The following is a 26743-nucleotide window of genomic DNA, read 5'->3' on the forward strand; positions in this document are numbered from 1 at the left end:
ATGCTCTTTATCATTCAATGTTATTATTCACTGTTCACGTCATGTTTACTTGTGTTCATTAATACTTACATTGCATTTAACTTTTCCCTGGGGGACCTATTTTGTCCATTCTATATGTTCACTATATTATGCTTTGTTAAATAACACAGTTAACCAGGAATAAATACATTATAATACAACTACTGAGTCCAGAATTTATTTTATTTTAACTTCAAAAACTACAATGAGTTTTACTATAGGTTTAATCAATAGTAAAGAATATTTATATTTGTATATTTTTGACTGAATGCTAAAGGAAAGGGTGGGTGGGAAGGGAATAAATTTATTTATTTGATGTTATACTAGAAAGAAATTCAAGTGATGTATTTACTTTTAAAAGTTTTATTATTTGTACACTTGTAAAATTAAAAAAATGAATAAAGAATTAAAAAAAACTACAATGAGATAATGAACTTATAATGACTGAGGTTGCCATTCAACAAATTACTTATAATTCTCTTTTAACATATTGACACACTTATTGTAAGTTTGAAAATGAATAAAGATTAAAAAAAAAAAAAGAGATAATGAACTTCATAAACACTTTAAACATATATTCTGTCATGTAACGATTATTAAGCAAATGTAATTAGCCATTATCTTAAACAACCTTTTTGAGAATTCATAGAACAAACATATCCTGCAAGACAAACACAACTAAATGATTACAGGTGCTAAACTTAGAAATAATGAAACTTTGAATAATGAAAATAACATAACTTACTGGTTACATTAGCATTTGACCATAAACTGGGAGACAAGACGGATGGATCAGATTAGCTTAGATCAGAGGAATAGACACTGCAGGCATTAGACTAGGGGCATCAGAACAAAATATGGAAAGCACAATATGTCTTCCATCCATTTGACTATGAACCCATTGAAGACACCCACTATGCCCATTTACCTTACACTGTAACAGGTCTCAAAGTCCCCAATGAATATGAGATCTAGGTGCATGCACTGCTTTCAATAAATGTCTGGTAACAGGACAGAAGCACCTGGGTCAAACGCGCGCTGATACTGTGGAGAGGAAAGGAAAGAAAGAAGCCAGACCAGGGAAGGAAAGGAAAGAAATACCATACCAAAGGGAAAAAGGAGAGAGGTGTCAGACTATTGGAGAGGGAAAGGAATAGAGAGATCGAGACCCAGGTAGGGGGGAGGGAAGGACAGAGAGATGCTAAAAGAGGAGGAAGTGGAGAGATACAAGACCACAAGAAGAGGGAAAGGGAAGGAGAGAACTATTGGATTAGTGGAGGGAGGAGGGAAGGAGAGAGAGAAGCTCAAACAGGAAAGGAGGAGAGATGTCAGACTACGCTAGGGGAGAAGGGGAAGGACACAGAGATGCCAGACCACAAAGGGGAAGGAGGGGAGATGCCAGACTAAAGTAAGGAAGAGGGGGAAAGGAAGGACAGAGATGCCAGACCACAAGGGGAAGGAGGGGAGAGCGATGCCAGACTAAGGTACGGAAGAGGGGGAAATGAAGGACAGAGATGCCAGACCACAAGGGGAAGGAGGGGAAAGAGATGCCAGACTAAGCTAAGGAAGAGGGGGAAAGGAAGGACAGAGATGCCAGACCAAAAGGGGAAGGAGGGGAGAGAGATTGCCAGACTAAGGTAAGGAAGACGGGGAAAGGAAGGACAGAGATGCTAGACCACAAGGGGAAGGAGGGGAGAGAGATGCCACACTGTGGAAAGGAGAGGAAAATATGTCAGAGAGAGAGGGAAGAGATGCTGTACACGAATGAAGGGGAGAAGGATGGGAGGGGAGGGGTGGAAAGGGAAGGGAGATGGAGAATTGCTCTTTAAGAAAAGATGGGAATAAGGGAGAAGAGGGAGGAGATGGTACACCTGGATGGAGGGGAAGAGAAGACATGGAAAAGTAAACAGATTTGAAAAGGAAGCAGAAAAATGTAAAGTTGAACATTACAAGTTAATGCCAAAGATGGAATAATCTTTTGCAGTATAGTAGTTTCCATCCTAAACATTTAAGAAATAATATTCCGACAGGACAGTTTTTATGCCTCCGAAGACTGTGCACAACAGTTCATGAGTACATAAATAAAGCTAGTGATATGAAATCTAGATTTCAGGAAGAGGGCTACCCTACTTCAGTGATTCATAAAGCAGATCATTATTAATGAATCCTTCTTCTCAACAAAATGAGCAAGCACTGGTCTGTGCCCTTCTGTATTCTACTTGTGCGTTCCACATCAAACGCATTATTAAGCAATACCACCTGGAGTTTCAGGATTTACCTAGATTTGCTTTTTCTAAACAGTGGAATTTAAAACAGCAATTGGTACATTCACAGTTCTTTAGAAATCCACAAATTAGGACACTGGGGGAACATAGCCCCTGTGGACATTGTAGGACGTGCAAGCATAGTATCAATTTGAAGGACATGAATTCTACGTTTGATCTGCGTAAATCTCACTGTTCAGCAACTGATTGTAACTCCCAGCAGGTTGTATACATTATTCAATGCCCGTGCCATCTTCAATACGTAGGGTGCACTACCCGAAGCATCAAAGTCAGAATAGGGGAACACATCAGTAGGATCCGGTCGGGAGTCAAAGAAGCTCCTCTGGTCTCTCATTGACTAGAAAAACAACATACAGTAATCTGACAGATTTGAAATACTCTATTCTAGACACAGTTTCAATGATCAGAGGGGGTGATGTAGCTCACACCTTAAGGAAGAAAGAACAAAAAAGGATTTATACTCTTAATACGCTACATCCACATGGACTCAATAATGAGATAGAATGGCTGGCGTTCCTTTAATTTTTAAGTCTGACAGCCCCTCTCCCGGGACATTATATACACGATGTCACCACGTCACTATGTCGTGACGTATTTTTTTGAAAAAGCGGGCTAGTGGATCGCGTCTTCCTGGCAGTTGGAACATTTAGAATCCACTTTCTCACCCAGCAGTGGTATGTATCATCATTAAGTGTTTTGTGTTTTCCGTTCATGGTTAGCCTGGTGAAAGATTATAAGGTATGAGTTCTGAATCTTTTACCCACATTTGACATGTAAATTTTTCATTTTTAGATGTGATTGCACGTCACGAAGTTAATGAGCCAACAGCACTTAGGAATTCTTTTGAATAGGCACAAATTCGGGTATCCTGAAGCAGGAATCGAAACGGGGCCACGTCGGGACCCCATAAATCCTATTTAAAAGCTAACTGGAAGTATACTACTTTAGAAATACAGTGATGATTGCATGTTGATACAAGAAGAGAAGATATCAATTTCCTTTTTTTGTATTACTGAAATATTTTAAAATCAATTTAAGCCATTTACCAAAGTCTTGGAGTGTGATCAATGTTTTATGAAGTTGCAATGACTGGAAGGTGATCTCTTACCACAGGGAGATTTTTCAAGGGAAGGCTGAAAAATCTCCCTGTGGTAAGAGTTCACCTTCCAGTCATTGCAACTTCATAAAACATTGATCACACTCCAAGACTTTGGTAAATGGCTTAAATTGATTTAAAAATGTCTCTGAGCATTTTATATATATTTTTGATCACCTTTCATAGACAGGTCATTTTTTGAGGTCAGTTCATTTTTGGGTTAAGATGGATGTAGGGCAGATAGTGAAGGAGAAAAATACAGCAAATGCCTAAGAAGGCCCTGGAAACAGAGTTAAGAGCACAGATAGTAGGAAGTGCAACCAGAGACTGGGAAAAGGTGATTAGAAAAATTAAATCACCAGACAACAAAGGTAGGAAAATGATTTTATTTTCAATTTAGTGATTGAAATATGTCAGTTTTGAGAATTTAGATTTGCTATCTATATTTTGCACTGTTCAGGAAGAAATGCATTTGTTTCTACAGTATTATCTGTGTTGTACTATGTGCAGAGTCTGGCATCTTTTAGTTTGTGATGCTGTATTTGTATTGAGTTTATCTGTGTTCTGTATGTGTGACCAAAGCCAGGGGTTCTTGTAGGAATGAATGTCGAGAAGCGTTATTGGTGTCATGGCCCAAAGTAGGAAGATTTGTTGGCTCTCCTTCAGACCTTTTGGGTCCATAACAGCCCTCGCTTAAAAAATTAATGAAGACCACTGTTATAAAGGATACAGTTAGCTATTAGAATCAACTTTTTAAGATCAATTGTTTCTAATTTTACAATTTTGCTGATATTGGAACATAGCTAATACCATGTTTCCCCAAAAATAAGACCTACCCCGAAAATAAGCCTCAGCAACGTGGCAGAGGAACGCCCGGGCGTGAGAAAGCCGTGATGGGGCATGTGCTGCCATCAATGCAATTTGTTATAAGGTAATGTATTTCGGTCTCGTGGTCGGGGTTCAGATGAAAGGGTCAACAGGGAGAGGGGGTGGATGGGAGGGATTAAAAAATGCTCCACAAGGGAAGGGAAGGATATAAGCTGCAAGGGTTCTTCTGCACAAGGGGTGAGAGGGGAGGAAAGATGCTGCATATGTGGGAGAGAGCAAGGAAATAGGAAGAACTGGGGTGGAGGAGAGGAAGGGAGAGATAATCATTGTACATGAAAAAAAAATAAGACCTCCCCGAAAATAAGACCTCGTTCCTTTTTTGGGCCCAAAATTAATATAAGACAGCGTCTTATTTTCAGGGAAACACGGTATAACTTTTACAAATCATGCTTCAAAGCTGGATGGAGACTGTGCAATCAGCACATGTTATTTCTGACCAATCAGGATGCTGGCTTTTGTCAAACAATCAAGGTCCAGGCATGTAGGTAACAGGGCAGCTATAAAAAGCACAGGCATTTTGGGTTTCAAACACTTTTTGCATTACCTATGAGCAAGACTTGGAATCTGATATTGGAGGAGCGTGTTTGTGTGTCAGTATTGAGCAAAGGATTATTGTGCCGCTAGATCTCCAGTAAAGTTGGCTGCAGTCACAGTTTGGTAGTAAAGCATGTACAAAAGAAGAAAGTGATGGGTTCAGTGGTAGACAAGCCTTGGTCTGGTCATCTATGTGCATCAGCATCATGCCAAGATCGTGCACTTCTACAGATTTCATTGACCAACTGCAAGTTGACCTCACCTCAGCGAGTGTCATCACCAGTATCTGCAATTTGATCTGCAGGGATGCAAAGCACGCAAAAAGCCACTGATGACCGACATCCAAAGGCACAACTGGCTCAAGTGGGCGTGGAAGCACTCAAGCTAGACATGTGAAATGTGGGAAAAGATACTTTTTAGTGATGAAAGCACCTTCTGCCTGTTTGGTAACCAGGCCCACGCCAATGTGAGGAGGGTTCCTGGAGAGGAGTTCAAGCCTGAGTGCCTCAATCTCATTGTGAAGCATCCATAAGAATTGCTGCTGCTGGGTCATACCAGTGGTCCATCATGCCTAGCAGTCCGTTCACGCGGTGGCCCTCTGGTCAAAGACCAGCGCCCTGACTGAGACTATCCATATCGGCGTACATCCTTGTTCAGCAGGAACTTGTCTAACTTTGTCTTGAATCCCTGGAGGGCGTTTTCCCCTATGACAGACTCCGGAAGAGCGTTCCAATTTTCCATCACTCTCTGGTTGAAGAACTTCCTTATGTTTGTACGGAATCTATCCCCTTTCAACTTTAGAGAGTGCCCTCTCGTTCTCCCTACCTCGGAGAGGGTAAACAATCTGTCTTTATCTACTAAGTCTATCCTCTTCAGTACCTTGAATATTTCGATCATGTCCACTCTTAATCTCCTCTGTTCGAGGGAGAAGAGGCCCAGTTTCTCTAATTTTTCACTGTACGACAGCTCCTCCAACCCCTTACCCATCTTAGTCGCTCTTCTCTGGACCCTTTCGAGTAGTACTGTGTCCTTCTTCATGTACGGCGACCAGTACTGTATGCAGTACTCCAGGTGAGGGTGCACCAATTAACTTTGGAGGATCACACGGATCTACTAGTAAAAAAATGTTACACAACTTTGTGGAAACTCCGGACGATTAAAAAAATTTTTGATAGGGCATCATTCAGACTACTGGTACAATCATCCATTTTATCTTTACTGGATTACTGTAATATAATATACCTGGGATCTTACAAAAAGCTTCAAAAGAGATTGAATCTTATGCAGAATACGGCAATCCGACTAATCTTTGGATTGAAAAAATGTGACCATGTTTCCCCATTTTACAGACAGTTACACTGGTTGTCTTTTGAAGCCAGAGTATTGTTTAAGTTTGGTTGCACCTGTTTTAAAGTATTGTTTGGTATGGCTCCTAACTACTTGTCTTTATGCTTTGAGCGATATAGTCCTAATAGGAATACTCAAGGGCAACGTTTGTTTAGTTTTCCAACTATCAAGCCCTGTCCATACAAGAGATTTTTAGATAAAATGCTCAGCTTTCAGGAAGGTAAAATGGATCAATGGCTAAGAACCATTATTTCTCAAGCTCACTGATATATGTTCTTCAGGAAATTACTAAAAACTGATTTATTCAAAAAATATGTAAGTTGATGTCCCAGATAATTTACTGGTAAATTAGATATGAATCTCACAGCTAGTATATTTCTGCTGAATCTCATTGTTTTATAGCATAATGTATTCTAAGTCCAACTTTTTAGAATATTTTATACTGATCATATACAGTTAGCACTTTTTGACTGAATTTTATTATTATTTATTGATTGATTTTAAATTTTTCCAAGAAAACTTCTTGTACAGAATATTGAGAAAGAAACAGAAATAATTTTAAACAAAATATAGATAGCAATTAGAAAATACAAATTTTAATTAATACTTTAAATCCCAAATATTAGATCCAAGACTCTTATTGAGTGAACAAATATATACGTAACATTTAATAGGAATTTCGAGTATCTAACTGCAGTAGTAGGAGTCTTCTATTAACTTAGAGATGTTATTCTTTTCCCCCTTCAAAGCGTTTCATAGACAGGAAGCTTGTTAACTGAGAAGGTTCAAAGAATACATATGTATTAATTTTATATTTAACAATACATTCACAGGGATATCGCAAAATAAAAACACCCCCCATCATTGTTACTCCTGGCTTAAGAAGAAGGAATTGTCATCTATGTTTTTGGGTGTCCTTAGTCACATCCGGGAACATTTGTATCTTTAATCCCATAAATTCTTTATGTCTATTTTTGAAAAACATCTTCAATAACCAGTCTTTATCAGGCAATAAAGCCACTGTTAGTATAAGTATTGCGGGTTTTACTATATCCTTCAATGATGTTTCCAAGATTGCAGTAGTATCCATTTGCAAATCCTGTTTTTGAGGAATATCTTCTTGTTCTTTCATTGGTATATAAAATATTTGTACAAAAGGAGGAAGTATATCTTCTGAGATATTAAATATTTCCATAAGATATTTTTTCAACATTTCTTTCGAGGAAATAGTTGGAACTTTAGGAAAATTTAATAGTCTCAAATTAGCGGAGCGTGAATTATTTTCCAAATTTTCAATTTTCCTTCTCATATTAGTGTTATCCCTAATAAGGGTAGTTTGTACTTGTTTCGCTTCCATAAGCTCTTTCTCCATTTTATCTACTTTATTTTTCGTTATGAGGGTATCTTGTTTGAAATTTATAAATTCTTCCTTCTGTTCTGACATTCTTTTTTCCAGTTCCCTTATTTGTGGAGATAGTGATTGTCCCAAAGTTATGACTAAGTCCCACAATGAATCCAGGGTTACATTGGTGGGTTTGGGATAAGAAAAAGATAAAGTACCTGAATGTATTGGCTGAATTCCTTCAGTCACAGGGTTCCTATCTATTCCACTTTGTCTCTCTGCTTGCTCCAATGGTGTTCCTGCTGCGGATTCGATGTCTTCTGTTACCTGGCTCAGCGAAGCCTCCTGGGAGAGCAAGTCTGGCTCTTCGGCCATACTGTCTTCCTTTGGTGAGCTGGCTCCCTGCGTCTTTGGAGGCGGGGCTCTTGCGTCGGGGCTCAGAGTTGCATCCAGCTCGTGGAGGTGTACAATGGTTTCACTCCCAGCCGGAACCTCCCGTGGGCAATTCCCCGGCGTTATTCGCTCCTGCTGCAGGCGCCTCAACAGTTCATCAATGGTCACCGAGGGAGAGGTCTCCAGATGCCGTGAGGCTCCATCAGCACTCTTGCTTCTTCTCTTCGGCATCAAGATCGAGGTAAAATGCGCTAAAACGCGTCAAGTAGAGGAAAACTGTTGATAGCGTCTTCCTGCAGTCAAACCATCGCGGCCATCTTGGATCTCTTGACTGAATTTTATGGAATTCAAATATATTGCATTTCAATTATCTACTCATTTATTGTATAATTTCAGTTCAATTTTTTATTCATTTAGAGGGGCATAATCAAAAAAAACGTCTAAGTCTGCTTTTGGCCTAAGGCCTTAAACGTTGAAAGTTGAAGCAGGGAAAATGTCCATTAAAAAAAAAAACGTCCAAAAGGAGGTTTTTTTTTATAATGGCCTGCCTCTACGTTCAGCTGTTTAAATGCCCAGACCACCACTACGTCTACACTAACAACATATAATCAACTTTAAAAAAGCCTAAGCCCCAAACGTCCAAAACAAGAGCTTTTAGGTGAAGGAGGAGCCAGTCCTTCACCTAAAAGCTGGATTCTGTAACCGGTGTCTGTCAAAAACAACACCGGTTACAGAATCCACCCCCCTCGACAACATCGAGGCAAGAGGGAGCCCAAGCCCTCTTGACCCGCCAGCCACGACCCTCCCCGACAACATCGGGGCAAGATAGAACCCAAGCCCTCTTGCCCCGCGATCTCCCCCCCTCCCCCCCACATGATCCGGACATGAGGGAGCCCAAGCACTCCTAACCTGCGACCCCCTCTAACCCACACCCCCACTAAAATACGGGCAGAAGGAATCCCAGGCCCTCCTGCCCTCGACGCAACCCCCCCCAACGACCGCCCCCCCGCCAACCTGCAACCTCCCACCCCCCACTCCCTGTACCTCAAAAAATGTTGGCTGGATGGACGGATGCCAAGCCCGCCCCTCTGGCAGGCCAGCCAGCATAGGAATGGGGCCGGATTGGCCCAGGCGGCTCAAACCCCGCCCACAGGTGGGGCCTGAGGCGCCTGGGCCAACCAGAATAGGCCCGGGGGACTTAGGCTCCTCCTGTGGGTGGGGCCTTAGGCACATGGACCCAACCCGGGTTGGTCTGCCCACGGGAAAGGAAGGAGGGCGAATTCAGCGCCGGCCTGTTTCCGATGGCAGCGGTGATGGCAGCATGGTGGTGGTAGCGGCGGTGGCATGGGGGAGGGAAGGGAGAAAGAAAGAAAGGAGGGGGGAACCAGGAAGCCAGAAAGAAAGCAAGGGGGGGGACAGGGATCCAGAAAGAAAGAAAGGGGGCAGGGTGAAAGAAAGAAAAAAATGGGGCATGGGGAAAGAGAGAGAAAGACAGACATAGAGAAAGAAAGGGGGGCATGGAGAGAGAAAGAAAGAAGGGGGCAGGGTGAAAGAAAGAAATGGGGCAAGGAGAGAGAGAGAGAAAGACAGACATACAGAAAGAAAGGGGGCATGGAAAGAGAAAGAAAGAAGGGGACAGGATGAAACAAAGAAAAAGTTGGGAGAGGGAATGAAGTCTGGAGGAGAGGAAGCATACAGGAGGCTGAAAGAAGGGAAGAAATATTGGATGCATAGTCAGAAGAATAAAGTGCAACCAGAGACTGATGAAATTACCAAAGGTAGGAAAAATGATTTTATTTTCAATTTAGTGATCAAAATGTGTCCGTTTTGAAAATTTATATATGCTGTCTATATTTTGCACTATGGGCCCCTTTTACTAAACCGCAATAGCAGTTTTTAGTGCAGGGAGCCTATATGCGTTGAGAGCAGCGTGGGGCATTCAGCGCAGCTCCCTGCACTAAAAAACACTATTGCGGTTTAGTAAAAAGGGAGGGGGTATATTTGTCTATTTTTGTATAGTTGTTACTGAGGTGACATTGCATAAAGTTATCTGCCTTGACCTCTTTGAAAACCCATGGAATATAAATAATAATTAACATTTTTTCTGTGTAGTGTGCTTTGTGTTTTTAAAATTTTATTGTTGGTAGATCATTTTGACTTGGCCACGACAGTAAGGGGGAGGGAGAGAGGGGAGCTGCTGAAAGACATCTAATAATCCTTGCAGGCTTGACTGTGCAGGGAATTATTTTTGTAAAATCATGTTTTGTTATGTGACTGGCATTATTTAGACTTTAATTTCTATGAATGAATAGAATGAAAATGATATAAAATTACTTGCTTTTTTTATGTGTGTGCGCTGAAGGAAAGTGGAGAGAGAATGGGCTGAGGACGCTGAAGGGAAATGGGGAAGAGAGAGTGGGGAGAAGACGCTGATTTATAAATTGACAATTGTACAGAATATTGTTTCTTTTTATACTTTAATATAATAAGTTCAATATAAAACAATTCAAGGCTTGTGTGGATGGAATCAGGTGGTTTGTGGGGATGGGGACCAAGCTTACGGGGATTAGTCCAATAAAATGGTATTTTCTTATTTCTCATTATTTGTTTTATTTTTATTTGTTAATTTGTAAAGTGGTGATTGTTATGTATCAGTTATTTCAAATTTACATCTACTGTCTTTATATTTTGCACAGTATTAGAGGACATGTATTACTGTTTTTGTGGTGTTGTGGTGTTGCATTGTATGTAGAGTCTGGTTTCTTGGCAGTTCAGTTTAACTTTTGTCTACATATTTCTATTTTTAGTTTGTGATTATTCCATATTGGGCGAGGGAGTATCTGTCTGTGTGTATAAAAGGGGCATGGCTTTCTGATAGCATCGACTGTACAGGATCTGGCTTGTTTATTTTTACAATGTATGTGTTGGTGTTCTAGTGCTCACTGCAGTATTTAAGATGCTGCCTTTTCCTAGGTACACTCTTGTTGTGCGATATGTAGATTGCTACTAAAAATCATATTTTTCATATAGATGGGGGGGGGGGTCAAAAAATGATGGGCCCCTGGCTCGGAGGCAGCCCGCATTGACCAGAACAGGCCCCGGGACTTGGATCGGGGTGAATGGAGCAATTGGAGGAGGAGGGGGGTGATTGGAAGCGAGCAGCTGCCCCAGGAGCATGGACCTTACCTGGTGGTCTAGCAGTGACGCGGGGCAGGAGCGATCTTCCTACACTCCTGTCCCGTGCAGAGCCGTGCTGTGAGTTCCCCTGGTCTCACAAGACTACAATCCGGACATCTGGTAACCCTAGTCCACAATGAATATGCATGAGGTAGATTTGCATACCAAGGAGGCTGTGCATATAATTTTCTCATACATATTAATTCTGGGTGTCCCCAGGACTTGGTTGTGAACTCATTTCGGGGCAATTCCCTCCTCATGCTGAACTACGCCAGCCACATCAAACTAATAGGTGGCAATAAACAGGGAATTACGCTGCGTTTTCAAAGCGGCCATTGACAGGCAGAAAGCTGTCTCCAAGGTAGGACACGCCCATAAGCTTAAGACGGATTCTAGCGTAAGACGTACCCGCCGTGCCCCGCCCCTCTAAGCGTTGCAACCAATCAGACCAGCGGCTGTGGACCCGGATTGAGAGTCTTTAACATCTTTCACACCGCCCATTAAAAACTATAGCCAATAGAAAAGGGCACGTAGAGCAGAGAGGAGGCGGACGCTTTTTATAATTGGACAGTACAGTATTTCCTGCTTCTTGGTTCCCGCCCATTCCTTTCACAGTGGCCCAATGAGAAAGGTGGTGGTATGGCGGCGGCAGTTTAACGGCTTCTTCATTACTGCAAGATTACCGATTGGTCGCACTCGGTCTTGGTGGGTTTTTCTATCTAGGATCGCGTCTTCAAACTAAAGATTGCACCGGGGATTTTAAGGTGACTTATTTTCATTGTCATCAATAAGTTTCTGTGGGTTTGTTCGGACTTATAAAAGTGAATTGCAGCGGTTGATTCTTTGCACCTGGCAGGCGAAGGTGTGTGACGTTGTATTTCAGGCAGTTGTGATAGATTAGTCTATAGCACAGGTGTCGAAGTCGGTCCTCGAGGGCTGAATCCAGTCGGGTTTTCAGGATTTCCCCAATGAATATGCATTGAAAGCAGTGCATGCACATAGATCTCATGCATATTCATTGGGGAAATCCTGAAAACCCGACTGGATTGCGGCCCTCAAGGAGGGACTTTGAGATCCCTAAGTTTAAATAAACTATCCTCTAGTACAGGGATCTCAAAGTTCCTCCTTGAGGGCCGAAATCCAGTCGGGTTTTCAGGATTTCCCCAATGAATATGCATTGAAAGCAGTGCATGCACATAGATCTCATGCATATTCAGTGGGGAAATCCTGAAAACCCGACTGGATTGCAGCCCTCAAGGAGGGACTTTGAGATCCCTAAGTTTAAATAAACCATCCTCTAGTACAGGGATCTCAAAGTTCCTCCTTGAGGGCCGAAATCCAGTCGGGTTTTCAGGATTTCCCCAATGAATATGCATGAGATCTATGTGCATGCACTGCTTTCAATGCATATTCATTGGGGAAATCCTGAAAACCTGACTGGATTGTGGCCCTCGAGGAGGGACTTTGAGATCCCTGGTCCAGAGGAAGGCTACCAAAATTGTTTGTCTTCCTCATAAAGTGCAGAGCAGGGGTAGGGAACTCCGGTCCTCCAGAGCCGCATTCCAGTCGAGTTTTCAGGATTTCCCCAATGAATAGGCATGAGATCTATGTGCATGCACTGCTTTCAATGCATATTCATTGGGGAAATCCTGAAAACCCGACTGGATTGCGGCCCTCGAGGATCGACTTTGACACCCCTGGTCTATAGGGACGAGATCTAATGGGATTCCTGTTTGTAGTGGGTGCAGAGTTGTATTTGAAAGCCCCACCTTCTTTGTTTTGATGATCTTAAAGTTTTAGTGCAATGGGGGTAGTTTAAGCCCTTCGTCCTTCCTGCTTAGCCAATAAGAAACTAGTGTAGCCCGAAGGATTTTGAGGGGGGAATAGGCAACGGTTCATTTGAGTATTAGGCCCAGTAAGCATATGATAGAAACATACCGGTTATAGGAGAAAAACGAAATCAACAATTGTTGCCCACCAGAAAAATAATGAAACCAATCCGTGAACTTTTTCATGCATATATGTTATACGATTAGGAGGAAAAGACCAAAGTGTGAACCAAGCAAGTTTAATTAATAGGAGATAACAGCTGTTTCATCACAGTGCCGCCATCTTGATACATATAACACACAGTCTCTGATTGGCAGCAGTCTCCTGTTTGTTAAACCGCCTTGGTTTCAGATAGAGGTTGACAAGCTCAGCCTACTGGCTTCAAGTCAAGTAATGGGCCAAGCCTGCATCTGCCATCTCCAGTTGCTTAAATGTCTTGGGTGTAAACTAATTCTGCCCGATTCAGGAAAAAAAAAAATTTCGATTCGATTCGGCCTATTGCAGGGGTGCCCACACTTTTTGGGCTTGCGAGCTACTTTTAAAATGACCAAGACAAAATGATCTACCAACAATAAAATAAAATAAAAAACCCACAAAGCACACAGTACGCTGAGAAAATGTTAATTCCTTAGCAACAGCAGTAGATGAATCCAGAGACCAATGGGATAGCACACATCTACCAGCAGGCGGAGATAGAGAAACTGATTAACAGGTGGTCCTATTGGCTGGCACTCCTCCTGTATCTCCACTATGCTCTATCTCCCAGCAGGTGATGGTCGCTATTCGAATAGCTCCTGGATTCTGGCTGTGACTGGAACTTTATTTTCTCCTGTTGAGGTTTCTCTTCAGTGAGCTGGTGATGCTATTTCTCCTGTTCATATTTTGAGGAGTCTGAGGTGCGCATTTTCCAGGACTACTCTGTGGCCCTAACGGAGCGCAGGAAGCAATTCTACCCACTTTGCTCCTCTTTGGCTGAAAAAAAAAATACGCTTTCTCTTTTTATATCCAGCCACTTTGAAAATTTACCATCAGGGACGCTGGCAGGTATTTGAGGCCGCGGCTGAGGCGGCCCTTTATGTGAACACTCAGGTGTTGCCCCAGTCGGACCTTACATGAAAGAGCACATGATGTGCTTCCTTGTTTGTCACATGCTCCTGTGTGCCTGTGGCATTGTGGATGCACCGGGATCTTCTGGTTTGGGGGAAGCCTGGATCTCAGATAATATGGCTGTTACTTGCTATTCTGGTTTAAGTTTGTTTACAATTTTGTGTTTTTTCCTGTTCTAGTTCAGAAATTGATATACTGTATATTTGAGCTCATCCTAACGTTCATTTGCTCTGCAGACTGCTCTTATGACTATTGTATTTACTGTATGGGAACTCGGGGCCCGGAGTGGCATTGTTTTGTGATCTTTCACACCTTTGGGACCGCCTAAGGCGAACCTGAGGCTGTGACCACAACCATGCAATTGGGGAGAAGGTTGGGAAGGGAGGGGGGGTTGGGGTTCCAGGGGGGGGGAGAGTCCTTGGCCTACATGGTTGCTGCTGGTATTCTTTCAATTATTGGGAAGGGTGGGATCGGACCCTGCTACGAGACTCCTGCACCTGACATTTACCATGGTACTGGTGCTGCTCGGGCAGGTCCTGAGCGTCATGTGGCTGCCCTGGGTATGGCTGGGAACCCGGGGTGGATTTTTTCCGCACTTAGCATTTTATATGTTTGTACTAGCCCCTTTTGTACCTGCTGGCTAACACTTTGAGAATAGTATCCTGGAATGTTTCGGGCATTACCTCTCCCATAAAACGAACAAAAATTTTAACACAGCTCAAACGACATAAGGTCGACATAGCCTGTCTGCAAGAAACCCGACTTACAGACTTGGAACATCAGAAATTGAGGAGGTCCTGGGTAGCCACAGTGCATGCAGCATCTTCAACTCATAAGCGAGCAGGGGTGGCGAAACTGATTAGTAAGACATTGCCTTACACTGCGAAAGTAGTAGCCTCGGACCTACAGGGCCGCTACCTCTTGCTGCAGTTGTCAGTAGGCACATATTCCTTTTACTTGATGAATGTATATGCACATAATACCTATGACCATTCCTTCTTTGAGGGTCTAACTGCCATTCTTCTTGGGCGGGTTACTGATCCGGTATACATTGCAGGGGATTTCAATCAGATGTTTGACCCAACTTGTGATCGTTCTCAGCGATGAGTATATCTCATACCAGGAAGGGTCTCGGGAGACCAAACCTTTGCAGAACTGGGTTTGCTGCCTGGCCAATCCCCACTCTCTTTGGGTGATTGTTTCTGCTCCTTCTCACCCATCAGTCTAATATTGTACTTCTCACAGAACTCATTCAGCTCTTGGCCCTTGGTCTGCAGCTGCATGTTCAAAGACTCAACAATTTTGTGGATCTGTTCCTTGTTATTTTCCAGGGCTGGGAGGACATTACATTACATTAGTGACTTCTATTCCGCCTATACCTTGCAGTTCAAGGCGGATTACAAAATAGCTAACTGGACATTTCCAGTGACGTTATAATTTTATTTTTATTTTTTTTTGGTTACAAAGGAGGTAAGATAGCTGGATATTTCCAGGAGAACTTGCAAATTAGATAGTAGAATGACTGGACATTTCTAGGTAATATTACAAATAGGATTACAAATAAGATTACAATTAAGAATGCTGGACATTTCTAGGGAGCATTACATTTTAGGGAGCTGTATTCTTGGTTGATAATTTTGAGGAGGTAGAGATTACCAAAGTGGAGGATTTGGGAGGGGATTATACCAGGGAGGAGAGGGAAGGGGGGGGGGGGGGTAGTTAAGGTATCTGGATAAATTTTTTGAATAGCAGGGTTTTGATTTATTTTCGAAATGTTTTGAGGTCGCCCGTCGCCGTCAGCAGATTGGAGATGGAGTGGTCAAGTTTCGCTGCTTGCGTCGCAAGAAGGTTGTCAAACATCTTCTTGTGCTGAGAGCCTTTGAGCGGAGGGTAGGCAAATGGGGTCAGGGTTCTTCTTTGTCTTGTGGTGAGGATCTGATTTAGGCGGTTGTTTAGGTAGGAGGGTGCAGAGCTGTTTAATGCTTTGAATAATAGACAGTAGAATTTGAATTGAATTCGTGCTTGTATTGGTAGCCAGTGAGAGTCTAGGAAGGCAGTGGTGATGTGGTCATATTTTCTCAGAGAGTAGATCAGTCTGAGAGCGGTGTTTGTATAGACTGAAGTTGTTTTAGCATGTTGGCAGGGCATGGTAGATAGAGGGAATTGCAATAGTCCAGAAGACCTAAGACTAAGGATTGGACAATTAGCCTGAATTGCTCTGTGTCAAAGAATTTTCTTATTTTACGTAGATTTCTCATAGTTAAAAAAGCTTTCAGGGTTGTCTTATTGATTTGGGCCTTCATTGTGCAGCATTTGTCTATCGTTACTCCTAGGAGTTTAAGTTCAGGCTGTATTGGGTATTTGGTGTCCTTAATTTCCAATTCTGTGATGGTGGGGGTTTTGGCCTTTTCGAGCAGAAGGATTTTTGTTGTATCTGAGTTTAGTTTCAGTTTGTGGTCTACCATCCATTTTTTCCACTGCGTCTAGTGTTTTTTTCAGTTTTACTGTTGAGGTGGGACCTGGTGAATCAAAGGGGAGGAGTATGGTAATGTCATCTGCGTAGCTGAAGGATGTAACATTTAAGTTGTCTAAAGTGGTTCCAAGGGAGGAGATAAAGAGATTGAAGAGCATAGGTGATAGTGGCGATCCTTGTGGAACTCCGCAGGGGTTGGACCATGGGTCTGATTTGAGATCTTTGGACTTACAGAGTAAGTTCTTGATTTGAGGAATCCTTGGAACCAATTGTAAACCCTGCCTGAGATCCCAATGGTTTCAAGTATCTGTGGTAGTATGGAATGGTCGACCAGGTCAAATGCAGCAGAGAGATCAAGTTGGATTATCAGCATCTTTTTGCCTTTGCTAATGTGCTGTCGAGCTATGTCTAGTAGGATTACTAGTAGTGTCTCTGTGCTGTGGTTGGTTCGAAATCCTGATTGTGAGGGGTGAAGTAGGTTATGGTCTTCCAGGTAGTTAGTAAGGAATTGTGCAACTAGACCTTCTATTATTTATCGTATATTCCCTAGCAACAGCAGCAGATGAATCCAGAGACCAATGGGATAGCCCACATCTACTAGCAGGCGGAGATAGAGAAACTGATTAAAAGGTGGTCCTATTGGCTGGCACTCCTCCTGTTTATCCAGTATTCTCTATCTCCCAGCAGGAAAAGGTCGCTATTCAACTAGCTCCTGAAATCTGGCTGTGACTGGAACTTTATTTTCTCCTGTTGAGGTTTCTCTTCAGTGAGACTGCCATTCTGTTTCTCCTGTTGAGGTTTCTCTTCAGTGAGCTGGCAGTGCTATTTCTCCTGTCGAGATTTTCTCTTCAGTGAGACAGGGGTGTCCGGCTGAACGGTGCCGGCTTTAGGGGTTACACCTGGGCCCCCCCCCAGGTCCCTGCCTCACCCTCCCTCCAGTGATAGAGGGTCTGACTGGGTCTCAATTTTTTTCTTCTTTCCCTTCTCTGTTAAAAAAAAAAAAAAAAAAGAGAGATCACAGTTCCTCCATTCTGCTCGGTTACTGCTGATTAACCAGTTTTAACTGGCTTCAACCGACCCTAACAACAAGCTTGTGAGTATGTCTGCTTTTTAATGTCGGTTGAACTTCAGGTTCTGTTTGGGTGTCTTAGTAATGTGGGTTCGATCAACGTATGTTTAAGGAATGGATATTTTATTGAGGCTAAAGTTTTATGACTAGAAATCCGTGGAGGGAGCCGGGACTTCCCGCCCTTTGCATGCACGCGCTTGGTTTCCTTGTTGGTTACAGCGCGGCAGTAGCGGTGCGATTTAATGCTCGCACTTGTTCTCATTGTTGGGTTTCAGTGTAGCAATAGTAGTCCTGTTTATTCTGAGGCTCTCTTTCATCGGTGTTTGTCATGGCCATGTGCAGCTGATTGTGCAGGTGCCGGTTTATAGCAGCGTGCATGAGATGGGACATGTATTTTTCCGGCGCTGTGGGCCATTCTTCTGGTTATTCCCTGAGTCTGATTTTTCTTTCTATGCAAGCTGCGGCAGGGTAAATTTTGCAGGGCTTGAATCCGACTATGTTTCTAGGAGCGTTGATGCAGCGGCCACGTGTCAGCGAGAATCAGGCATGCGCTTGGGTCTCTGGCGATGGCGGGAGAGCTGCAGCATTCCGGTAGTTTGTTTCCAGCTGACTTTGGTCAGGGTATGCTGGGGCTTCTCTCTTTTCCGGTTCAGACAAGTTGTATGTGTTTCACCAGCTTTGGGACAAGCTTGGGCAGATTTATATGTCTATGTCTGTGTTCCTGCTGTACTCCCTTGAAGGAAGCTGCTTGTTTAATCGGACTCTGGGCACTCAAGGGGTTTACCAGAGAGACTCTGACCTGTGCTAGGTCACCCAGTCTCGGTTTGTCTCCGGACTGGGGCGACATACGGCAACTCACGGCACGGTGAGATCAGCAGTAAGATAGTGCCCTGTACTTCACACAGATATCTCATTGTCTCTCTTGGGGTCCCTGCAGATTGAGCCTTTGTCTGTTGGTAGCTATCCTTATTTGGGCCTCTGTGCTGAGCTGCATGTGTCTAGTAGTGGCACAGGATATATATGCCTAAAGGTAGTACAAACAGTTTTCAAGTTCAGGCTGTCTCTATGGGCATAATGACACTGCGCATCTTCCTGCGGCCAGGACTCTTTCTCTATTTCTGAGGGGGCCTGGACTTCAGATTTCCATGCTTATCATGCTGGTTTCTCCTGTCGCCATTTTCTCATGGCACATGCTAGACGGGCCCCCCAAACCAGACAGGAAGGGCTGTACAGCTCCGTTTAACCAGGAGCCAGTTACCTATTCTATCAAACCCACGGAGGATCACGCGCTATAGAAACATAGAAACATAGAAAGATGACGGCAGAAAAGGGCTACAGCCCATCAAGTCTGCCCACTCTTCTGACCCACCCCATCAAGTCTGAGTGCTAATGACCCAGATCCTTAGCTCGACCCCCATAGGGATCCCACGTGGATGTCCCATTTATTCTTAAAGTCTAGCACGCTGGTGGCCTTGACCACCTGCACCGGAAGTTTGTTCCAGTGATCTACAACCCTTTCTGTGAAGAAATACTTCCTGGTGTCACCATTAAATTTCCCTCCTCTGAGTTTGAGCGGGTGCCCCCTTGTGACCGAGGGTCCCCTGGGGAAGAATATATCGCTTTCCGCCTCGACACGACCTGTGATGTACTTAAATGTCTCAATCATGTCTCCCCTTTCTCTACGCTCCTCAAGAGTGTATAGCTGTAGTTTGCCCAGTCTTTCTTCGTATGTGAGACTCTTGAGTCCGGAGACCATTCTAGTGGCCATTCGCTGGACAGATTCAGCTCGAAGCACATCTTTTTGGTAGTGTGGTCTCCAAAATTGCACACAGTATTCCAGGTGAGGTCTCACCATGGCTCTGTAAAGCGGCATTATGACTTCAGGTTTGCGGCTGATGAAGCCTCTATTGATACATCCCAACATCTGCCTTGCCTTGGATGAGGCCTGCTCCATCTGTTTGGCAGCCTTCATATCAGCACTGACGATTACTCCCAAGTCCCGTTCTTCTGAAGTCCTAGCTAGTGTTTCCCCATTTAAGGTGTAAGTTTTGCATGGATTTCCGCAGCCGAGATGCATGACCTTACATTTCTTAGCGTTGAAGCCCAGCTGCCATGTCGAGGACCAGTTTTCCAACGTGATCAAATCCTGCGTCATATTATCCTTGAGATTGCTTTCACTTACTATATTACACAGTTTGGCGTCGTCGGCGAACAATGTTACTTTACCCTGAAGCCCTTGGGTCAAGTCCCTTATGAATATGTTGAAAAGGGATGGTCCCAGGACCGAGCCCTGCGGCACTCCGCTAGTCACTTCCGATGTCTCAGAGAGGGTGCCGTTGACCACCACCCTCTGAAGTCTTCCACTCAGCCAATCGTTGACCCATGCAGTTAGTTTCTCACCTAACCCCATCGACTTCATCTTGTGCAATAGTCTGCGGTGTGGGACACTGTCAAAAGCTTTACTGAAATCCAAGTACACTATGTCCAGAGACTCTCCCGAGTCTAACTTTCCCGTCACCCAATCAAAGAAGCTGATTAGATTGGATTGGCATGACCTACCCCTAGTGAATCCATGTTGACAGGGATCCCTTAGGTTCCCCTCGTCCAAAATCGTGTCTAGTTTACCTTTAAGTAAAGTTTCCATGAGTTTACATACTACTGATGTGAGACTTACTGGTCTGTAATTTGCAGCCTCTGCTCTGCAACCTTTTTTGTGCAGAGGAATGACGTTGGCTGTTTTCCAGTCCAGGGGGACTCTCCCCGTACTTAGGGAGAGATTGAAGAGTACTGCTAACGGTTTTGCCAAAACATCGCTTAGCTCTCTGAGCACTCTTGGGTGCAAATTGTCCGGTCCCATGGCTTTGTTCACCTTAAGTTTTGACAGTTCACTGTAGACATCAGCAGGTGTGAACTCAAAATTCTGAAATGGATCTTCCATGCTTTGCTTCATTTCCAGCCTTGGCCCGTGCCCTGGTGCCTCGCAGGTAAAGACCGAGCAGAAGTAATCATTCAGCAGTTTGGCTTTATCGGAATCTGTTTCCACATAATTCCCGTCTGTCGTTCTAAGGCGTACTATCCCATTTGTGTTCTTCTTCCTGTCACTAATGTACCTGAAGAAGGACTTGTCCCCTTTCTTAATGTTCTTCGCTAGAGTTTCTTCCATTCGAAGTTTGGCCTCCCTGACTGCTGTTTTGACCGCTGCAGACTTTGTCTTGTATTCAATGTTTGCTTCCTTCTCCCCGGTGCGTTTGTATAAGAGAAATGCTCTTTTCTTCTCCTTGACGCGGTTCGAGACCTCATCAGTGAACCATTTGGGTCTCTTGTTTCTTTGTTGTTTATTTACCGATTTAATGTAGCGGATAGATGCCTCATGAAGGGTCGACTTCAAGGTTGACCACATAGCTTCCACATTATTAGTTACTTCTTGAACCTGTAGTGTCTGATGAACGAAATCTCCCATGCGTGCGAAGTCAGTGCCCCGGAAATTGAGTACCCTTGTTCTTGTTTGAGATCTAGGGAAGCCTTTCCTAAGGTTAAACCATACCATGTTATGGTCACTGGTGGCTAGCGTTTCTCCCACCGAGACCTCCGAGACGCTTTCCCCGTTCGTAAGTACCAGGTCCAGGATGGCCTGGGCCCTAGTAGGCTCTAGCACCATTTGTTTGAGCTGTACTCCCTTCATGGACGCTAATATCCTCCTGCTATCACAAGTTGTTGCTGAGAGTGTGTTCCAGTCTACATCAGGCATATTGAAGTCTCCTGATAGAACAACATCCCCCCGCAAGGTGATATTCTCAATGTCTTCGATTAATTCTGCGTCTTTGTCCTCCGATTGTCTAGGAGGCTGTTAGCGGCAGACTTCAGAAGGTGGTGGTAAACGGTACCCCATCCGAAGCGTCGGACGTAATCAGTGGAGTGCCGCAGGGATCGGTCCTGGGCCCGATTCTATTCAACTTATTCATAAGAGATATGACGCAAGGACTTAGAGGAAGGGTATCACTGTTCGCCGACGACGCCAAACTTTGCAACATAGTAGGCAGATGCTTATTACCTGATAATATGACACACGACCTACTGCTACTGGAACAATGGTCAAACACTTGGCAGTTAGGCTTCAATGCTAAAAAATGCAAGATAATGCACCTGGGCAAGAGAAACCCGTGTAGAACTTATGTACTAAATGGTGAGACCTTGGTTAGGACCACGGAGGAACGCGATCTAGGAGTAATCATTAGCGAGGACATGAAAGTTGCCATTCAAGTGGAGAAGGCTTCCTCCAGGGCAAGACAAATGATGGGGTGTATCCGCAGAAGTTTCGTCAGCAGGAGACCTGAAGTTATGATGCCGTTGTACAGAGCCATGGTGAGGCCTCACTTAGAGTACTGTGTTCAGTTTTGGAGACCACACTACCGAAAGGACGTGCTGAGGATCGAGTCGGTTCAGAGAATGGCCACCAGGATGGTAATGGGGCTCAAGGATCTCGCGTATGAAGAAAGACTAAAGAAATTGCGGCTGTACTCACTTGAGGAAAGAAGAGAACGGGGAGATATGATTGAAACGTATAAGTACATCACGGGATGCATCGAGTCAGAAGATGATATCTTCGGGCTAGTGGGACCCTCGACCACCAGAGGGCATCCGCTGAAAATCAGGGGAGGGAAGTTTCATGGCGACTCCAGGAAGTACTTCTTCACCGAAAGAGTGGTGGATCACTGGAACAGACTCCCACTCCAGGTGATAAAGGCCAGCAGCGTGATGGATTTTAAGAAAAAATGGGATACTCACGTGGGATCTTTAAGGGAGTAAATTCAGGGGGGGGATACCTGGAATGGGCAGACTTGGTGGGCTATAGCCCTTTTCTGCCGCTTTTTTCTATGTTTCTATGTTTCTATCCCTGAAGCTCTCATTAGCGATGTGAGCTTTGTCTGATACCTGTAAGGATGCTGTTGTTTTCCACGGGGCGGTAGATGCAGCATCTTGATTGAGTCTAGTACGTATTCACTTTTAAGGACATACGTATTTCGCTCATGTTGCATGGGGTTAGTACTGTTTTCATGGGTCCAGTATATTCCTCTTTACATTGTGAAACTTGATTTTTCCTAGGAGAATCTTTTTGCAGATCCTATAGTCTCATCCTGCCATTCACTGACCTTCTGCATTTCATTCTGAGGGGATCTTGACTTCTTCCAATGACTCTTCAGGCTTTCTCATGAGGGAGAAGACGCTATAATGTCAGGTCAGGGGGCTGTGAAGATTTTTCAGGATGCTTGCATCTTTGCATCCTTCTCAGGTTTCCAGTTCGTTCTTGGAGTCTCTATGTTTTGTGTTTCCCTTTTCAGTGTTACTGGTCCTCAGGATAGTTCTTGTAGTTCTTCGGGAACTAAGGGACGTTGTTCCACTTACTGCATGGTGCCCGAGAAGGGGGCATTGGGCAGGCTGGATCCCATTTTGCTGAATTAGTTTCTCAGGGTTACACATTTCTGCAGGCAACCTGGGAGTATATTTACATTTTCTCTATGGACTCCGAATCGGCACTTGGTTTGCCTGCCTCTCTTGGAGCAACGCTTTCGGTTTTGGCACATGCCATTTCGCCTACCCAAAGCTTCACGAATGTTTTAGTTGATGTAGGCGGTGGTACTGTTTTGGCGCTACAAGGCCATTCATCTAATTTCTTCTTGACTGCCTGATTGATTCAGACGACTTCCAGTCGGGCCATTTGACTGACACGAAAAGGGTGGTATCTTTTCCTCAGTTCTTTACACGTGCATCTTCGAATTTGCACAGCGCTCTTTTCTCCTGTACTATTTATAGGTATATTGGGGTGATGTTTTTATTCATATAGGAGAGACATGTGTTTCTTTCCAGAGACTTGGGCGTGGGGTCTCAGTCTCAGATTGGTATTCTTCTTCGCTTACCATGACCAAGAGTATGGGATTCTGTACAGTTTCTGGGATCCATATTGCTGAATCCACTGGGAACTTCGGCTTGCTTTTCCCTTCTTAAGCTACTCCAGTGGTTCCCGGTATCTCAGGGCTCCAATTTTTTGGTATGCTCCTCCTGCATCGCTCTGTATGATTTGGTGGCTCAGCGCGATTTCTTTTTTCAAGGCATGCCTCAGTCTTTGCTAGACTAGCTCATGACCACCGACCATCCCGGGCTGTCGGGTTGGGGGTCTCGGTAGCTTCCATCCTCAGCTCCAGGAGTCTGGTCTTCAGAGGCGACTCAGTACTTGTTCATTCTTCTACTCTTGAGCAGGGTCAGGCTAACTCTCTGGAGCTTCAGATCATTCTTCCGGATTGCCGCTGAGGGTCCTTTTGGTCAGTATTAGGATGGGGGTATTTCTCTACAGCTTGGGCAGTAGGTGTTGTACTCAGTTGGCAGGTTAAGTTGTTCTGCTTCAATGGGTGGACTCTCATCTTCGTCTTCTGTTGGCAGATCCTTTTATGGATCAAGATAAGAGTTTGGATAGACTTTCTCTCCCCGGAATCTGAGCATGGCCCATTTCTTGTATGTTACAGTGTACAGCGCTGTGTACGCTCTGGAAAGTGTGCATATTAGTAATAGTGTAATCTTCTGCATCCTGGATATTGAGATTTGTGGCTCAGGCGTTCTAGCTCTTTTTATGGACGTGAGATCTCCTTGACCTAGACCTCATGGCCTCGTCTCTCAATTCTAAGCTTCCTAGCTTCTTTGGCGGACCCAGGGAGTGGGAGTTAGAGGGGGGTAGCTGCGTGGCTCCTTTCTCGTTTCTGCCTTCTCTTTTTCAGTGTTTTCTGCTGGCTGATGATGGCTTGGATTTGCCATCTCAAGCTCGCTTTCCGGGCACAGTATTTGTAGAATCTCTGGATTGGCGGCGCCATCCTTACTAAGCGGATTTGATGAGTCTTTCGACAGCCGGACTAAGAAGTTTCGTGGTATCTCCGCCTTTGCTCGCCTAGGGTCCGATCAACATGGATATTTGTACTTCTTTAGTATTACGACCTAGTTATTTGAAAAATCATGGCTGACGTGTAAGGGTTATGCGAAGCAGGTTGTTTCTCTCTTATCCAGGTGCTACGGATGTCTTCTCCTGTGGTTTCTGCTTCCTTTTGGAGGTTTTTCCTTTCTTGGGTGCTTCTTAACGTTTGAACCACTCCAGAGTTCCTTTTTGGCACAAGTGTATTGCCGAGGGCTTAGCGTTCAATTCCCTTCAGCTTCTAGTGCCATTCTTGGCTTGTTACAAGGGCTAGGTATATTGCTCTTCGCTTACTTCTCAGCTTCATGTAAACAGAGTGCGGTATATTCATGCGCCTCTTAGAAAGCCCGGTTTGGAGTACAATCTTCACGTACTTCTTCTCAGTTTACCAAAGGCTTCATTTCATCCTTTTCTTTTGGGACTCTAAAGGGCTGTGCCGTTGAACATGGGGTTTCTTGTGGCCATGGCTTCAGCTCTGCAGTTTTCTATGTTGCAGGCCTTGTTCAACGGGTATTCCTATTTCTGATTTCCGAAATATGGGGTATCAGTTCGGATGGTACCACTATTTCTTTCTAGGAGGGTGTCACCTTTCTTTTATGTAATGCTCGCTTTTCCTTCCTTCTTCCTGGGAGGAGAAATTGGAGCAGTGCTTTTATTCACTGCATTTTTTTGATACGTACGTAGCGTTCTCCGCGAACTCGGTTTCTAACGACTTTTAGTTGTTTATATCTCCTTTTTGTATTCTTCAAGGGACGCCTCAAACATATGGCGGCGGCCGAAGCCTCCATCGCTCGATAGGTCCAGGAGGACATTCTTTATGCTTGCTTGCTGGCAGGGAAGCGGTTGGCGAAAGAACTTCATGACCATTCTGCCGGAGCGATGGCTACTTCTTGGGCTCGGCCCAGAGGTTTTTTCTTGGAGGAGATTTGTCTCGCGGCTAATTGGTCTTCCGAGAGTGCTTTCTCTCCGCATTTTTGCTTGGATGTGGGGGCGCATGCGGTAGGGGCGTTTTGTGCTTCGTTGTTGCGGAGGCGGCGTTTGCTTCCCACCCAGATTGAGGATTGCTTTGCTACATCACATTGGTCTCTGGATTCATCTGCTGCTGTTGCTAGGGAAGGAAAAATTATGTTCTTACCTGTTAATTTTCTTTCCCTTAGACGCAGCAGATGAATCCAGAGCCCACCCTTTCTGGATATTGTCTTTCGGTTTTTTCTTTTGCAACTTTCGCAGTTTGTTATTATGGCAGGTTGTTTTCTGTATTATTGCATTTTGAGATTTGTTATGGGAAATAAGTTTTTTACATGCTATGCCTATTGATGGTTACGGATACTTGGACAAGGAGCTATACTGGATAAACAGGAGGAGTGCCAGTCAGTAGGACCACCTGTTAATCAGTTTCTCTATCTCCGCCTGCTGGTAGATGTGGGCTATCCCATTGGTCTCTGGATTCATCTGCTGCGTCTAAGGGAAAGAAAATTAACAGGTAAGAACATAATTTTTCCGTCTCTTCTCCTGTAAACTGCTCTGAAATGTTTTGTGGTATTGCGGTATACAAAAATAAAGTTATTATTATTATTATTAAATATTTCTATAGCGCTCTCAGATGTACGCAGCGCTGCAGAGTCACAAAGAGGGAAAAGCACAGCCAAGTCTGGCCCTGGACTCTTTTTTTTTTTTCCCCCCCCCCCCCTTTCTGGATGACCTGCTGCTATTAAATATTTCTATAGGTCTACCAGACAACGCAGGCTGCACAGAGTTAACAGTAAGAAAATAGTCTCTGCTTGAAAAAGCTTACAACTTTTTTTCTCTCCAAAAATACCCTGCTGAAAGCACAGAGGGAAGTTAGAACCATCAACCTAACCCGCCCAAAACTTTCTGCCTGGTCACTCAGCACAGCGGGAAACAAAAGTTCAGTCGTTGAAGGGGCGGACCTTTGCAGCAGGGGCGAAAATGTTTTAATAGGTCGATGTTAAAACACTATGCAAATTACCCTTCCCTGCTCATGGTGAAGGAGTAGGGGCGGGGAAGGGGTAATTTGCATAGCATGCTAAGGCTTTGGACCAATCAAAATACAACCCCTTGGCGCGCTATGCAAATTACCCCTTCCCTGCCCGTACTCCACCGTGAGCTGTGGCGTGATTCATGGAAAATCCTTTGGTCGCTAATGCTGGTTCTTCTGCTCATGCTCAGTTAGACCTGATCTGAGCGAAAGAACAGGCATTATCCGAA

The 26743-nt window shown here is 44.1% G+C and overlaps 2 protein-coding genes across 6 annotated transcripts in view; one reads left to right on the plus strand and one right to left on the minus strand.

Annotated features, from left to right (window-relative positions):
* Nucleotides 1–1866: 1866 nt before the first annotated feature.
* Nucleotides 1867–11150, minus strand: LOC117364426. 2 transcript variants are annotated; one of them, XM_033953584.1, is made up of 3 exons: nt 11090–11150; nt 7729–8234; nt 1867–2640 (listed from the first exon to the last, which is right to left on the minus strand). In XM_033953584.1, exons 2-3 carry the CDS (start codon nt 8132–8134, stop codon nt 2612–2614), a joined length of 435 nt encoding a protein of 144 aa, XP_033809475.1. In that variant the 5' UTR covers nt 8135–8234; nt 11090–11150; the 3' UTR covers nt 1867–2611. The 2 variants fall into 2 exon arrangements, with proteins under 2 accessions (XP_033809475.1, XP_033809474.1); XM_033953583.1 differs by lacking the exon at nt 1867–2640 and having other exon boundaries at nt 5819–8234.
* Nucleotides 11151–11683: 533 nt separating this feature from the next.
* The window catches only part of CCDC61 (coiled-coil domain containing 61), a 111868-nt gene continuing 96808 nt past the window's right edge, over nt 11684–26743 (plus strand). For all 4 annotated transcript variants that reach the window (XR_004540415.1, XM_033956038.1, XM_033956039.1 and 1 more), the window contains exon 1: nt 11684–11844. The gene's annotated coding sequence lies outside the window, so the exon portion shown is untranslated. The remainder of the gene's footprint in view (nt 11845–26743) is intronic.

Source organism: Geotrypetes seraphini, chromosome 8 (assembly GCF_902459505.1).
Source record: "Geotrypetes seraphini chromosome 8, aGeoSer1.1, whole genome shotgun sequence".
Taxonomy (NCBI): Eukaryota; Metazoa; Chordata; class Amphibia; order Gymnophiona; family Dermophiidae; genus Geotrypetes; species Geotrypetes seraphini.

Coding starts and splice junctions, on each gene's coding strand:
- LOC117364426 (XM_033953583.1), bottom strand. CDS start 8,134: ATGCCGAAGAGAAGAAGCAAGAGTGCTGATGGAGCCTCACGGCATCTG.